The 17,739-nt window shown below is 34.0% G+C and overlaps 1 protein-coding gene across 7 annotated transcripts in view; it reads right to left on the bottom strand.

The window, feature by feature from the left end:
* The window catches only part of CACNA2D1 (calcium voltage-gated channel auxiliary subunit alpha2delta 1), a 541,059-nt gene that overhangs the window by 77,158 nt on the left and 446,162 nt on the right, over positions 1–17,739 (bottom strand). For all 7 annotated transcript variants that reach the window (XM_069586656.1, XM_069586658.1, XM_069586659.1 and 4 more), the window contains 2 exons: positions 17,391–17,549; positions 12,223–12,327 (listed from right to left, as the gene is read on the bottom strand). In XM_069586656.1, coding sequence (XP_069442757.1) covers positions 12,223–12,327; positions 17,391–17,549 — 264 coding nt within the window. The remainder of the gene's footprint in view (positions 1–12,222; positions 12,328–17,390; positions 17,550–17,739) is intronic.

Genomic DNA, 17,739 nt, shown 5'->3' with positions numbered 1-17,739 from the left:
ATCTACATCCTTAGAAATCAAGCATTTCTAATAACATAGAGGCTAGACATACACAGACATATACCATGTGAATATTTTGACTGATGTTATTCAAACAGTCCAAATAAACACAACACAGGCAAAAAAATATACTAGTAAAAAACAACAACAAAACATATTGCTTTATTTGTTTTACTACAGAAGTTTTGCCTGACCCTAATTGTTGGCCTACATGGAAACCTCAGATACTGTTCAAATTAAAGAATTTAGAATCAGAGCTGGGTGTCAAAGTGTACATTGTCATAATTAATTATAATTTAATAAAAGTTTAATACACACTTCTTTTCTTTTTACTTTTTCTTCTCTATCTTTATTCATTTATCTCAGAGGTCCTTCCTTGTCTATTTGAATATAGGTAGGATGCATTAACTGATTTGAAAAGACCCTGATGCTGGGAAAGATTGAGGGCAGGTAGAGAAGGGGACGACAGAGGATGAGATGGTTGGATGGCATCACCGACTCAATGGACATGAGTTTGGGTAAACTCCAGGAGTTTGTGATGGACAGGGAGGGCTGGTGTGCTGCAGTTCACTGGGTCTCAAAGAGTTGGACACGACTGAGCAACTGAACTGAACTGATTGAATCATTCCCATATTACAAATGTATAATTTTTAACTCACTTTGCAAATTATATTTGCCTTGTGATAGATGTTTTTAAAGACATTTTTCTGAAAACATCCTCCCAACGGTTACTAAAATCTTAAAAATTACAAATTCATCCTTTCTATAGTTTCAGCAACTGTCTTACCATTACAATAATTATAAAATATTTCTAGTATATCTAAAATACTTATTTTGTCTCTTGGTAGATATACATACACACAAAACATATGCACGTAAATAATGATTTTATAGATTACCTTATAATTTTCTAAAATGACTTGATATATATATATTTGATTGAGAACAGTTTAATATAAATCATATCAAATATAAAAAGTTTAATATAAATCAAATATAAAATTTTAATTCTTTCTATGACAATGAAAAGATACACATGAATATTATACTTTAATCCCAGGTGCTGTACCCACGCTGACTTTTGTCTTTGCTTTAAACATTTGAATTATGTAATAAGATTTTAACTAGATTGATTTCATAATCAGGTGTGATACTCAACATTTCATAGTACATATATACAATGAATTGATGAAGTTTAAAAAACAATTTTTGAACTCTAACTTTCCACTTGGGAGTTTTACTTTCACTCTCCTATTCCAACACTATATGACTGCCACCCTGTGGAAGAGTTAATGAACTCCAATGCCAAGTTTACAGAGGTGTTTGCTGTCCCCTCAGTCTGATGTTTTTCTCTTCTTTAAGTGTACCATTCTTCTTTAGCTAAACATTTGGGGAAATAAAATAATAAAGTGATTCCTTGAAATAGGCACAATTTAGAGACTAAGGTAAATTACATTCTCAAAGATGTGTATTTTCAGAAGACTTTTCTTTACGTGGTCTTACAGAAAAACAAATAAAATGACATTAAAAAAAAACCCACAAAACCTTGAAACACTTAATGCGCAGCCACACAAGCTAAATATTTAATCTAAAGTCTCCATTAAGTAAATTACTTTAAATCAGGCCTCCATGAAAGCAAAGTCAGCTTTTGTGGAGAAAAAATTCCTTTACTTATGCCTAGTAGTACATTTATAATCACAACACTAGATCCATAGGACAAGTACGTACTGAAGACTCACTGTTCTAAGTGCAATATTCCTAGAAAAATTTGCTAAATGATCCTGAACTGGTTGATGTTAGATAGGCTATGTTTTAGAATGTTCACTTCTGTGAGGGTCATATATGAAACATACATAGCTATAGATGGCTTTCAAAAACATTTTTCACATTGCTGGAGCCCAGATTTCTAACAGAAGTAATATGGGGAGTTAGAAACTGAATAAACATTGGACTGGGTTAAAACAGTTTTAGGACTGCACTATTGTATCTATTACAGTACTTTATATAGATATGAAAATAAATATTTATTAAATGAAAAAAAATTCAATAGCTAAATGAGTGGTCTTAATGTTTTCCCAGAGGGATATAAGACACATTTTTATATCATCTGATATATAAATTAGTTCATTATAACAGAGTAGAGCCAAAACCAGAGTGATGGAAGCCTTGCATTCATACTTATGGGTTGTTTCATTACACTTATATCACGGCAAATTCGTAATTTTTTTTGCTGATGTTACATAGTATTTTGATAAATGAAGATGAACAAATTTCTTCAGGCAAGTTAAAGTATGTATAATACACATATCATTTATATGCTATATTATTCCTAGAGGAAAAAAAATAATTATGGACTCATGTTTAGTTATATAAGAATATTCACAAAATTAACTGAAATTTGAGAACAAGTTTAATAAAATTAAACTTAACTAAAAATCAGTCCCTATTATTAGTTGCAATTTATATAATTTGGCCTTCACTTGGTCCAAAAATCATTTTTTCTCTGAACAGAAAATTATAATTCCAAAATGTAAATTTGAATTATAATTTACATGTTAAGCCTGACCTATTTGACCAGAGAAAACTTTTAATTACCAGCAAATTGGGTCACTGATTTGCTTCTTAAAATACACTATTGATGTATCCTTTAGTTCTAGACTTCTGTTACTCTGCTTTTTATTTTGTCTTGTTTGTTGAAGACAAAAATACTTGTCTTCAATTAAGATTTTTCCAAAACCACAGGGTCAACCTATTTTAAAAGTCATAGGAATTTCTTGTTTCCCAGCAGAACCCAGTTACTGGAAACTGTCACCTCAACAATTATCAGTTACCCAGAGTTCAAGTTTAATTTACAATAGGCAAATCTCCAAGGAATAATGGAAATGAGACTATGAAGAAAGAAAGCCAATAAAACTAAAATAAAAACTTCAGCTATCGAATCTTGTTAGAAAAACGATGTCAGAAACGGGTTTTATTAATTTACTGTGTGTACTAAAATTTTTGGCAATAAGCCTATAAAAATACTAGATTGGACTGAATATTTTAGGAGAAAATTCTACAGTAGTTTTCATAATTCACAAGTATACCAGGATCCACAGCGTTTAAAATAACCGACATCTCTAGGCTTATAGCATTATGAAATAAATAAAAATGTCCAAATGTACCTTTCACACTTAATTTATTTTATAAAGCCCAGTGATCTGAAAGGTTCTTGCAAGTCTGCAAAGATTTGATGGCTTAGGTTTAATCCATTTTTGCTTCTTAAAGCTGTGAGAAGCATGTTCCTTAGTGGTGAAGTCTTGCTATCCGACTAGAAGGAAGGATCCTGGGTGGGCAAATGATGACTGGCATGGCCCCAAGGCTGCCCTGGAGAGAGAGATACAGGACTAGCCAGCACACTCCACATGAGGTTATGAAATTTGGACTGCTGAACATTTAAATGATTGATTTTGCCACTTAGTAGCTGTATAGCTTTCAGCAAGCTCGTTAAACTTCTCAAATTTTGGTTTTCTTATTTCCAAAATGGGGACGATGTTGATGGTGATAAAAACCTTTTTATCATATGGCTATTACAACTGTGAATGAAGTGATACATAAAAAGCTTTTGTATTATATGGAAAGTTATAAGCACAATAAATATTAGCTACAGTAATAAAGATGACATCATGATGATGACTACAATGTCTTCTATAGTCAAACCATCAGAATTCAGTGAGGTAACATTTTCCATTTTCACGCCTCAAAAAGAACTTAACTTGAAATAATACCTTCCCAGAGGGACAAATTTTATTTGCTCTACTGCATCTAAGATTAAACTCCAAAGAAAAAGATACTGTCTAAATGCCGCTGTGTCCATATAAGATATGCCTGTATGGCATTTCCCAGGGCCTGACAAAGGAACAAATTTAGTAAGTGACCTGTGAGTTTGTTTCAGTAAATCACACCGAGCAACTTTAAAAAGGAAAAGGAAATGCAGTAGTTTTTGCTTACATGATCTTAAAGACCTAGCTGATCTCTCTCTTACATGTCTTGCATGTGGGTATATAACAAAGATACATGCCCTTGGGATTATGGTCGTGTTTAAAAATGTTAACAATTACAATAAATCATCCTTGCATATTAAGATTATAAGGGAGTAAGTTCAGGTTCCCCTTCTATCTGCATGCACTGACAGGATTTGATAACAGAGAAAGAAGCTATGGATACATTTCATTTCTAAGCAATTTAGCTCTGCAGAGAAGACTGTCAGCTGAGAGGTCACAACATAAGTGATATAGTTATTTCAGATGTTCCTCTTGGGTAACGCTAAATACTTCACTGACACAAATAATGAGAATACTCATGAAGAACTATGTGTTGGACTGATCAGTATGAAAGGAGAGGTGGCATCAATACAATCGTTTTTTATATGAACTTAAGTCCCCCTAATTGTAAAATGGCATATGCAAGGGTGGAACATTAATTTTACTCTACATTCCACTTTCGCCTTCTCATACTGTTTATGGGTTCAAAGAATGTTCAAACTACTGCACAACTGCACTCATTTCACATGCTAGCAAGGTAATGTTCAGTCCTCCAAAGCTAGGCTTCAACAGTAAGTGAACCGAGAACTTCCAGATGTACAAGATGGATTCAGAAAAGGCAGATGAAACAGAGATCAAATTGCAACATCTATGGGATCATAGAAAAAGCTAGAGAATTCCAGAAGAACATCTACTCCTGCTTCATTGACTATGCTTATGCCTTTGACTTTGTCGATCACAATGAACTGTAGAAAATTCTTAAAGAGATGGGAATATCAGACCACCTTACCTACCTCCTGAGAAACCTGTATGCAGGTAAAGAAGAACCAGTCATGGAACAATGGACTGGTTCAAAATTGAGAAAGAAGTATGTCAAGGCTGTATATTGTCACCCTGTTTATTTAAATTCTATGCAGAGTACATCATGTGAAATGCTGGGCTGAATGAAGCACAAGCCAGAATCAAGATTGTGGGGAGAAATAGCAATATCCTCAGATACAAAGATGATATCACCCTTATGGCAGAAAGCAAAGATCTAAAGACCCTCTTGATAAAAGTGAAAGAGGAGAGTGAAAAGCTGGCTTGAAATTCAACTAAGATCATGGCATACGGTCTCATCACTTCATGGCAAATAGATAGGGAAGCTATGGAAACAATGACAGACTTTATTTTGTTGGGCTCCAAAATCACTGCAGATGTTGACTGTAGCCATAAAATTAAAAGACACTTGCTCCTTGGAGGAAAAGCTATGACAAACCTAGCAGCATATTAACAAAAAGACATTACTTTCCCAACAAAGGTCCATCTAGTCAAAGTCTGGTGTTTTCAGCAGTCATGTATGGATGTGAGATTTGTACCATAAAGAAGGCTGAGTGCCAAAGAACTGATGCTTTCAAACTGTGGTTTTGAAGACTCTTGAGAGTCCACTGGACTGCAAGGAGATCAAACCAGTAAATCCTAAAGGAAATAAACCCCAAATATTATCATTGGAAAGGCTGATGCTGAAGATGAAGCTCCAATACTTTGGCCACCCTGATGAGAAGAGCCAACTTATTGGAAAAGACCCCAATGCTGGGAAAGATTGAAGGCAGGAGGAGAAGGGGATGACAGGGGATGAGATGACTGGATGGCATCACTGACTCAATGGACACGAGTTTGAGCAAACTCCAGGAGATGGTGAAGGACAGGGAAACTTGGCACACTGCAGTCCATGGGGTTTCAAAGAGTTGGATACAACTCAGCAACTGAACAACAACAACAACAACATTCCACTTATAAGGAAAACATATAATTTTAAATTATTTTCTTGTAAAAGGTCAAAGCTATTGAGTATCATATGAGTGTTTTATATATAGTTTACTATCAGTTCAGTTCAGTTGCTCAGTTGTGTCCGACTCTTTGTGACCCCATGAGTCGTAGCACGCCAGGCCTCCCTGTCCATCAGCAACTCCCGGAGTTCACTCAAACTCATGTCCATCGAGTCGGTGATGCCATCCAGCCATCTCATCCTCTGTTGTCCCCTTCTGCTCCTGCCCTCAATCCCTCCCAGCATCAGGGTTTTTTCCAATGAGTCAACTCTTCACATGACATGGCCAAAGTATTGGAGTTTCAGCTTTAGCATCAGTCCTTCAATGAACACCCAGGACTGATCTCCTTTAGAATGGACTGGTTGGATCTCCTTGCAGTCCAAGGGACTCTCAAGAGTCTTCCCCAGCACCACAGTTCAAAAGCATCAATTCTTTGGCACTCAGCTTTCTTCACAGTCCAACTCTCACATCCATACATGCCCACGGGAAAAACCATAGTCTTGACTAGACTTAGTTTACTATAGGAGATTAATTGCATATTTACATTTACTCATTTATGTTGGGCATCTTCAGTAATTACTCAGCAACCACTGTGCATCAAGCCCTTCTTAGCCTCTAAGGAGTCAATGGTAGGTTTACAAGCTGATACAACCCCTACCTCTTAGAGCTTTTAACAGAAGAGAGTTCAAGATAATGTAAATAAGTACATAATTAAAATAATTTTTTAAAAATGGTAATCTGGGAGAAAGAAAACAAAGAGGAAAGATGGTACTGAAATAGAGAATAATAAAGTGTGTAGGAAAAGGGGACCACTCTAGAAAGTCTGAGCAGGGAAGATCTCTGTGTGGAGCTACATGGCAAGCAGAGCTTTCAATCTGAGAAGACAGCCTCAGGAAAAACAGAACAGAATGCCCTTCCTGGTACTGTGATTTCACATCAACAAAAGGCAATCCCAATTTTAGGTGGCACAATTCTACCTAGAAATTATTTCAAGTGTATTTGTGGTACTCTATGGCCTAATATATTTTCTGTTTAATGTAATACTTATTCTCACTTTTCAATGGATCTGTTCTAGCCATCAAATTAAGGACTCTGTAAAATGTATGGAAGTAGTTAATACTCAGACCCAAAGAAACTGTTCCTTAGTTTAGGTAATGAATTATCAATACTAATTTCATTCAAAGAACACATGTAAACAAATCTGTCAGAGAAGGACACTACACAGATGCACACGACATGAATTTTAAGTTGATCATCTACTGGCAGGGCCAATATTACTTAAAATTATTGTTTTTAGTTATACCTTAACTCTAGCACAAGTAATATATTTGGTTTTTATGAACACGGCTATAGTTCCCATTCTAAAACTGAAAATCCTTTGGAAATGGTTGAAAGTGCCAAATTACATGAAAATTTTTAAAAGCAGTGCATTTCTAAACAGTATTAAATATTCCACAAGTCTGAATATCCTCTATTATCAGAGGTTTGAACGTTCCTTCCAAAGGCTTCATTCTTGCCTGATGGAGAAGTTAGGCAGAGACTACCAAGAAGGCAATGAATTATTTCCCATGAATTATTTTTCCTACCATGAGTTGAAAAAGTAGTTGGTGATTTTCACTTTTACTGTATAAAAGTGAAAATATATGTATTTTTATATACATATACAGATTTAGCCATTTGTGATTTGCTTTCGATTTTTGTAGGCTACAGATTATTTCTCTTCTGGATCTGACAAAAAATAGAAAGACTGCCAATCATTTTTGAAAGAATCTACAAAATAAAGCATCTATTGTCAGGCAATTATAATTTTTTAGCTATGCATTCTTTATTTTACAAAATTATCCCACATCTATCATATGCATTTTTCATTTATTCTTCTCGTTTAGTTTACTAGCTATTTTGAAATTTTCATTTTATAGATTTTTGAATGTCTTTTTATTTTTGATTAATTCTGAGAATTAACCTAAGAATCCAAGAACAATTTTATAGCTGGCTAGACAATCTTAAGTGTATACTGCTAACCGATCTCTTTGCTAATCTACAGAAAATTAAGTTATCTTTACTTTTGCTAGACCTGGGAATTATCTTTCAACTCTGTGTCTGGTGTCAGTTTCCTTTGTTCATTTGTTTGGAATCTATGATAAAGTTCATTTTGGTTTTGGCTCCATTTTTAAGGCAGTCTCATACACATGGTTGAGCCCTAAGGAATGGCAGAGTTGCAGGTAAAGATTAGAAAGTGAATGCATTTTAATGTGGAACAGCTGTGTGAGGAGATTAACATGGACTCTGTTTTAAGCTGTACCTATCTATAATCAGGTAGATTAATTCCCAAGAGTAATACATTTCAAAAGAACCCAAACATTTTGTTCTAATTCTCAAACCTTTTGGCCTCATTAAATTGTGCTCTGTATCTGCAGGCTCATTCATCAGCTCTATGGGTGGACCTCATCACACCTATCTGGGTTGCTCTGAATGATTTCTAATGTCATCTGGATGACAAATGGGTTTAAATGAAGCATTCAGTCACATTCATGCCAAGCAAGAGGCCTGGGGAGAAAGTAGGATTCAAAAAGAGGTTTTCCGATTTTTTTTCTTTAAAAGCTCTCCAAATTTTGTGACTTTGCAATTTCAATATTTTTAAGCTACAAGTGAATGTCTATCTTAAGGGGCATGTTTTAAAGTAAAATTATAGTTGAATATAGAATTTTACATGTACTGAAAATTTTTATTTTACTACCTATCAAATTTCAGTTTTATACATTGGCTGTTTGAAAGAAAATGTAGCTAGTTAAGTTCTGAGTTGATAAATTTATTGCATAATAAATATGAATTTTACAGGTAAATAACTGGTCATACACATCCTTAGATGACACAGATAGACAAGGATCTTCCATGCATCCACATGCCTGAGGGTAGCAAATCTCTCACACTGGGTGGATGAGTGGAAGGTAGAGAAGTCAGAATAAGCAGGGAAAGTGAGAAAGGGTTTGACAGTTCATCCCAAACCATTTGAAGACATATTGAAGATGATGGAAAAATCTCTCTTATACACACTAGTTGCATACATACACCCTTGGCATAAACAATTAACTGTGTAATGTTGTCTTGACAAAATACAAACACACTCAAAAACATAAGTGACTTAAAAATCGTCTGCTATCATCACTGTTAGTGGATAAGAACATGCAAATACCAAGAAACAAATTTTTTGTCTAACATAGTTTTCCACATTAGAAAATTTTAAAAAGCCATTGAACTTGGAAGCAGAGTGCAATGAAATATGGCACAACAATGATTTAAGAAATACAATTCCTAATTGTCTAATTCAGAAATCTGTGCTCTGTATTTCTCAATCCCTTCTCTTTCAAGGATCTCCATCATTTATCCTTTCTCTGTTTTGTATCTATAAGCTTTCTCTGTCTGGATATCCCTTTACTAACCTTAAGTTAAAATAATGACTTAGCTCTTCCACTGTTAAAAAAAATGTATGTATGCACACAAATGTGTGCAAAACTTTACCCAGAGTTGACTGTCTTAATTTTTCCTAATTTTTCTTAGCAAATTTGCAAAGATTTTAGAAAAAAAATTAGTTTATGTTGAGATTTGTATTTCCTCATTCCTTGATCACTTTTTACCCGCTTGTCAGTGGTTGAAATTTATTTATAGCACTTTACATAAGAGAGCTAAGCCAAAGTACCACACATGGTCCCTTGTTTCTAGAGATATGATTGACAGAATCAATGTCCATTTAAAACAGATATAAATGTGTGTTCATATGCCTGTGTATGTAAATATGTATACATGTATAAGAGTGTATATCACAGAACTTTGCTACAGCCCCTAAATTAGACTCCCATTAAAAAAAATGTAGTTTCTAATTCCAAGGACATCTTAATTTTTCTTAGCTAACTATACATTTATTTTAAAAATCATAGAAAGCACTGACTACTTAATTTTCAAAGTTTCTTTGGAATTCACAAAAATTCTATGTCCTTAGGAGAAGTGTGTGTCCTTACAGCAGAGAGATATTATTAATAGGCAAACAGCAAGACTGTTGAGTACAGATTAGATTCATAAGTTTTAAAGAAGTGAATGTGATATGAATCATTTCTTATGTGGTTTAGAATGTCACAAAATGACTTTGTTTAAAACGTGGAGTTCCTATAAAAGGTGAAGGAGATGAGAAGCAGTGTTTCAAGATAGTAATATTTAGATTGGACATTTTTTGGATATATACATAGAAAAATGGCTTTCAACTAGTAAATTTTTCACTTATTCAATCAACTAGACAATTTGTGAAAATGGAGGGTAGGATACAGTTGTTTTCCTTATGACATAAAATCTCTTTTATGGAAAAAATGAAAATTATGATATGCCTCCAAGACAATAATGTTACTTCTGCACGCAAAAAGAGTTTTCAGAGAGGAAAAAAATAAATAACAAGTTGATTGTTTTTCTCTTTTTATACAGTTAAATTCTTTTACTTAAACTTGTTAAACTTTTTTGTACTCTGAAATTAAAATATATCTCTGGCACAAATTGCAATACAGAATGCAATATTCATTTCCATATTTAAGAAACTCTTCCTTTTTGAAGAAAAATGTTCAGAGCTGAATGATTCCTGCTTGTTAGTTTGGATGATATCAAAATTAAAGAAAAGGTGATTTAACTAAACTTATATTCATTAAAAAATGAAAAGCACTGGGGCTTGTACTTATGCACCTCGTCATAAGATAATAAAATAAACTTATGACAAGAAGATGCTAAAAAGTCCTTTCCAAATTATCAGTGTATGATTAGAATAATACTGAAATAAATGTATTAATAGAAATGAATTTAGATTAAATTTATTTTATTACATTTGAATTCTTCAAAACATGGCAATTTTATATAACTGAGAATATTTAAATAAGTGAAATATTCTTTAACCCAGACTATTATGATTATGAATTTGTTCTATAATAGAAATCATGCTTCCAACTTTTGTTAGACACTCTCAAGTTTTATTTATTGCCATGTATTGAGAATTAACTCTGAATCCGTGCTTCTTGTAGGATGCTAAGAGTTCATAGTTAAACAACACAGAGGCCTAGTCATGTGGGACCTTGTCATCCAGAGGGTGACCAGAGAAAAGATCTCATGGGTAGCATCAGTGTGAAGAGACAGGGAGGGTCAGACAAACTGTGCTGTGGGATCGGAGCACAAGCACCTAAACAACCATGAAGTGGGAGCAAAGGATGTCAGGACATCCTCCAGGGGTGGCAACTGCCCTGAATTTTGAACAATGAGTAGTAGTTACTAAACAAAGTAAGAAAGCTACATTATATCTTAATGCATCTGTATTTTCCCATTACTCTTCATTCTGATGATATTTCTGAAACAAATATTCACAATAACAAGATACCACTCAAAATATTTATAGGCTATTAACAGTTCAGTCCATTTATCAACTTTTTCAAAAGGAATGGCTCTTCTATATAATCAAAGTCACTAGATATTTTAAAAAACTTAACCCTTACATTAAACTTATGTCATATGACATTATACTTTAATAGCATATGCAGTTTCAAAGAGTTGAGTATTAAAACATTTGTAAACAATTCAAAGTTATACATATGTATCTTGTCAACTCTTTGAAAGTACTGGTATTTTGAAGTGTTTCAAAAATTTTCATCAATACTCTACCCTATGTATATTTACCTAAATGCATTAATTTACATTTTTCCTTCTTTTTAATCCTTTACACACACATAAAACAATTCTTTAGCATTAACTATGAGTCAATGATGAGAGTTCTAATTAAAACCAAAGTTGATGGGCATTTTACCCTGAAGGGTGCCTTGTGAAATATATAATTTCTGTTGAAGTTCTGAAAGCATAAGACGTAAGCTATAATTTTTCGTTACTTATTTATGGATTCTTGGCATTTAAGGAAATGAAGTTGAGAATCATTGCCCTCTTATAAAATATGGAGAGTATCAGAAAATTAAGCTGACTGTAGGAGTGATAGAAAAGAAAGTTACATTTGATATCTTCCACAGTATCAGTAGGCTCAGCTACACTGGTGAACTTTCAAACAGGCCTTTGTACAATACTTTTCTCTGCAGTAAAACAGTCAAAGAAACAAATATATTCTCTATAGGCCTCTATACAGGCCTCTATATAGGTTCAAATTATTTTATTAATAAATTAGTCATAAAGTACTTGTGAATTTCACAAAAGACATTTGACATTTAATTCAGTGATTGGCATATAATGCATGAGCTGTATGTCTTTATAGTCAGCACACTACTGTTTTAACCAAAAACACCTTCCCTTACCACTCTTGCTGTACTCTCTTAAAACCACCTAAATTAATATTAAATTTAAAATATCAGAAAAATTACACTCACCTTTTTGTCTTTGTTGTATTTGGTAAATATCTCCTGAGCTCTCTCTTCTCCTCCATCCGTGAACAACATGATAATCTTATTGCAGTTGGCTCTAGACACATTATACTGTAAAATACATCAATAAAATTGTATATCATTCATAGTAAAAGGGAGGGAGTATAAAAGCAAAATGGAAAGTGTGTGCAGATTGCAAGTGATGACTGAAGTATCTGTTCAATAGTCAATTCTAAGAACAGGTTCCTGGATCAAGCCAGGCCTGTGCCTCCTTACACAGGCTCTGCCTCATTTTCAACACCCACCGCTCTCCCTTTCTTTGGGTGTCTGATCAAATGTTACCTAGCCTTTGAGGACTTTCCTAACAACTGCATTTTAAACTGCAATCTGCCCTCCCAAGCTGCACTCTTTACAGCATTTCACATTTGTTTATATGCAGTATATAATTTGTTTTTTATTATTGACTTCCCCCAATAGAATATTAAGTGCCAAAAGGGTATAAAGTTTTGTCTTTTTTGTTCAATAGTTTCCTTGTCTGAACGAATGCCTAATACATAATAACCTCTCAGGGGTTAATTAACACATGGGTTTTAAAGTGATTAATGGACAAGGTATCAATTCTATACCTCTATAATATATACCAGAAACAGAAAATAATATTAATAAAACATACACATCCTTTCATGTATATTTTCAATCCATTTACAAATATTTGTTCGTCTCTCTACTCCTCCTTCCTCCTACTTTATTCAGTTTACATTTCTGAAATTGTAATGCTGATCCCAACACACAGTGCTCTTTCATATTTTGGTAAATGTCGACAGCTATTTTCGGAATATTGTCTTATCTGCTCTCAACCTGCCACATATGTTCTAATTCTGAAAGGCTCAATTCCAATGTTACATCCTCTCTTACATTTTCTTTAAGGTCCCTCAAAGAGCTGGACTTAGGAAAACAATGGATTAGCATCAAAGGGCCACATGAAATATACCAAGCTGAGCTTCTTTGAGGCCTGAAATTATAATCTCAGCCTTTCTAATGTTGTAAAATATGTTTGCAAAATTGCTGAGAAGAAAAAAAATCACACTAATTAATGACTGCTCAGCTTCTTTGAAAATGTCAGCCCTCTAGTTTAGTGATATTTAAAGGTGATAAAATCTGAAGCTAATTTGTAATTTTATCCCTCTAATGGCCACATTAAAAAATGTAATAAGAAATATCTGAAATTCTTTTTTTTTCTGAAATTCTAATAATATATTTTATTTAACTCAGTCACTCAAAAATAGTCAATTTAACATCAAAACAATATAAAAATTGAGAAAATGAATATTTTTTCTTTCATAGTAAATTCTAAAATCTCAGTGTATTCTTATAACACATTTCAGTTTAGACTGTGCACACTGCAAGCACTCAACACCCACATGTGATTATGGTTTTACTGGACTGCTGCTGCTTCTGCTGCTAAGTCGCTTCAGTCGTGTCCGACTCTGTGCGACTCCAGAGATGGCAGCCCATCAGGCTCCCCTGTCCCTGGGATTCTCCAGGCAAGAAACTGGAGTGGGTTGCCATTTCCTTCTCCAGTGCATGAAAGTGAAAAGTGAAAGTGAAGTTGCTCAGTCGTGTCAGACTCGTAGCAACCCCATGGACTGCAGCCCACCAGGCTCCTCCATCCATGGGATTTTCCAGGAAAGAGTACTGGAGTGGGTATCATTGCCTTCTCCGACAACACAGTCTAAAAATCACTAATTCTCCAATAGTGTTTGAGTTTATTGAAGGTCCTTATTTCTATTTTTCAAAAAAGGTAAATCACATTTCCTGTTGGAAAAAGTAATGAGGACAATATGTTGTTTTACCTGATGAAAAAATCCTGTTTCATATATTCTCACTCCACTGACTAGGCCATTAGCCCAGTGGCAGTTAAAGCTTTTAACTAAGCATTGTGAAAACTCAAGTAGTGACCAATTCTATTTATCACATTCAAAAACCATTCTTATCTTGGAAGGTAATTATCTGAAAATTTGACCATAAAATAGTTACATATTTTATCATCAATATACTTTTGTGAAAGGTGTTGAAATCCCTGAATCGAAAACTAAATTTTCTGATGACTTATCTTTTCTATCTGCATATATAAATGGGCAAAATAATATTTACTTAAAAGACCATCTCAAAAAAGTGACAGTTTTTAGCACAGGACTTGGTTTCATTTTTTTAAATAGTGGGAGTATTATTATTACAGAATATAAATATCAAAGTTAGCACACTGCATCTTGCTGTTCATTTTTAGTACACTCACAAAAGGAGAAATGAAGAAATGTTTTGTTTTCAACATTTTTTTTTTCTAAGTAGACTTCTCAGGACTTGTGGTAGAACAGTCTACCTCAGCAAATTCTCACTGGATTTGCAACTATCTAAAGAATCACACTGTCACAACAATTATACAAAATTGGCTTAGAAGGAATTAAGGTAAGGAAAAACTTGATCACGTCAATAAAAATACAATGGCTAGGGTTGGTAATTTACTTTAGTGTGGGATTTCATAGCACACTTTGCTATGTAGCTATGCAGCACAGCATCTATTATATACACATTCAAAACTTTTTTTGAAAAATCCATCTCATATATTTGTCAATATTTTATGAAATGCTAACTGAAGACTAGTTCAAATCAATGTCTAATTCTATTGGACACTTGATTCAGGGATCTTAAGGGTAAACCGTGCCAGGACAAACAGAAGACAAGGAATGGTACTGTGTGTAAGAAAAAGACAAAACATGCTTCAGCTCAACAAGGCATGCTGTGCATTTGGGAAAATTATTTTTAAATAAAGAACTGTAATACCTAAGAGACATGTGGAAAGCAAAACATATGAGATTTACTACAGGAATAGCTGAGGACATGTTAAAAATCATTTACAGCTTACAAAGGCAGTAGGAGAGGCCAACAGAGGTTGGACCATATTTTATAAGTAACTAATAATGAATGTGGGAGTTAACCTGGCCCCCGTATTGTAACTGCCTGTGAAGCAGTACATCAGGCTTGAGATGCCTCCTCATCATTTCACAACAAAAACTTGAATATGAGGGAATGAGTGAGGCCAACTGACAACACTAAGGATAATTAAAATGCTAAGCTCTAGAAAACTTGACTATTGACTCCAGAGAAAAAGAAGTTATGAAAAGCCCTAACATTCCTTAACTGCAGAAAGGATATATCCTATTTTAGTAATTACCTGTGCTTGCATTTCAAAAGTTTTGAGTTTTCATTTTTATTAATGCACATACATCATTTAATAATCACATGAATTTTAACAAAGACAATTTCCCCTGAAAACTGCAGTGCTGAATTTCTTTGCTTTTCTACTATTTACTTGCTTATCTAATTGTACCTAAGAAAAATATTACTTCAAACTCCAAATAATCAAAAATTCTACACTCACATTCCTTTAATGTAGACTCCTAGGCCACCCTCCACCTTGTTTTCCAGCTCAGAGAACTTGGAGTCACCCCCACTCATTTCTCAGCAACCCTTCCTACCACTCCAATAGTTACTTGGTCCCTCACCTTAACATCACTTCTAATCCAACACCAGGATTTCTACAACAGCTTCTTAACTTAGAACACTCATCAGACCATATCATTCTCCTACCGCACACTTCCCATTTGCTCTTACATACCTCACTTAAGGATAGCTCATGGCCTTTCCATTCTCATCATTTCTCCTTTACTGCTTATGGCCCAGCCATGTCAACAAACCTGCAATTCTTTCAATGTGCACAACCCTTCATGCTTCTGTGCTTTTTAAATCTCTGGTGTTCTTTTAACCTGAAATGATTTCCCGCCCCCCTAATTATCTATCTAGACTCTACTCATTCTTCCCAATCCCATTTTCAAGGAAAAGCAACAACTTTCTGACTTCTTTGGGTAAGTTGAGCCACTTCCCTGAGATACCCTGAGCAAACACACTATGAATACCCTGTAACAGCACTACATGTTATATGAGAAATGATGACTTAGCAAGTTATGCTCAACTTTCTTGAGAGCAAATGGTCTTTCTTGTTTATTTCTACAATTTCATCAATGTGCTATGACAGGAAACTGTAAGGCATTGGGTATATATTGGCTGAATGAACAAATGAATGAGTCATCATCCAATCAGAGACCTTGAAAACTGTTTAGAAGATACTCATAGGAGATAACAAAATCAAATTTGCAGAAAAGACTAAATATAACGGCTTATTCAATGACTTAGCAAATTTGATAGGCATTATAAGCTGATTCTGTACCAGCATCCTGCTATTTATGTATTAATTCTTCATCAACCCAATAACTACACACTCACGTGGTTGGCTATATCTGCAGATTCTATGGACATTCCTTCTACAACCCCAGTGAGGGAACCAAGGCAGATAGAGGTTAAATCTGTATTCTCAACCACTGCAATAATATTGCTTTATGAGAGATATAAATCTGAATGATAGCTCCTGCTTTCAAATAGTTCGAAATGAAACAGACAACATGGCCATTTGAAAATATTAGTCTGCAGTATGAGATTCATGTTATAACATTGTTATGATACAGGGTAGGGAGTAGGTGTGGAGAGTATAAAAGACTAGCTATAGACATCAGTGACTCATTCAAAGGAATTTTCACTTTGGAAGGAATCTCTGCTCTGAGATTTATCCTTCTGTCCACTTTGATTTTACCATTTGGACCTTCCTATACATTTAGGAACAACCTAAAGACTCAAAAACTGATGTTTAAAACTAAAACTAAAATATTTCATCAGAAACCATTTGATGATTGAAAGCACAAGTTTCCAAATAAATATAGTACTAATTGAGATAAGAAAAAATAAATGATATTCTAAATGTATCAACTAAGTTTCCAGTGCTTATTCAAAATTAAATAATTCAACAAATGTCTTTTTTAAATATAGTTTGGGAAAAAAAAGATGGGATAAAAGATATAAAAGAAAAAACCTACATTTGAATTTTGTATTAAAAAATTTTTTTAAAAGCTCAAAAGATTTTTAAAGCCTGGATATATACACTTTCTAAATGAATGAAAAATAGCACTATTACCTAATCCTACAGAGCTGTAACTACCAGGATACTGAAATTCAGATTCTATAACTCAATAATAAAAGACAAAGGGGACAGCATTGATACTTACATTAAGCAGCTGTTCAAAAGCAAAACTAAATCCCTTCTTATAATCTGTGATTCCTTTTGCTGTGATATTATTCACCGCATCTTTCAACACTTTCTTATTTCTCACATTTGCTTGGACGAGGTGCTGAAAACAGCTTACATCCTGGGCATTGCTGTTAAACTGCAAAAGGTAAAAAGGTAAATATGAACATTAAAATCAATCATGTAATTTTCACTGAATTCATGTTATACTTCTCAATCCTAACGCACTGCTTTCTCTTTCAGAAAGAAAAGTGAGTAGACTGGTAACAAAGGTGCACTAAAGATCAAACAGTAATTTCATCTAAGCCCCAATTCCTACTGTAACAGTA

This window comes from Ovis canadensis, chromosome 4 (assembly GCF_042477335.2).
Source record: "Ovis canadensis isolate MfBH-ARS-UI-01 breed Bighorn chromosome 4, ARS-UI_OviCan_v2, whole genome shotgun sequence".
Lineage (NCBI taxonomy): Eukaryota > Metazoa > Chordata > Mammalia > Artiodactyla > Bovidae > Ovis > Ovis canadensis.
Note: the sequence above shows the minus strand (reverse complement) of the source record. Positions and strands in the feature narration are given on the sequence as shown.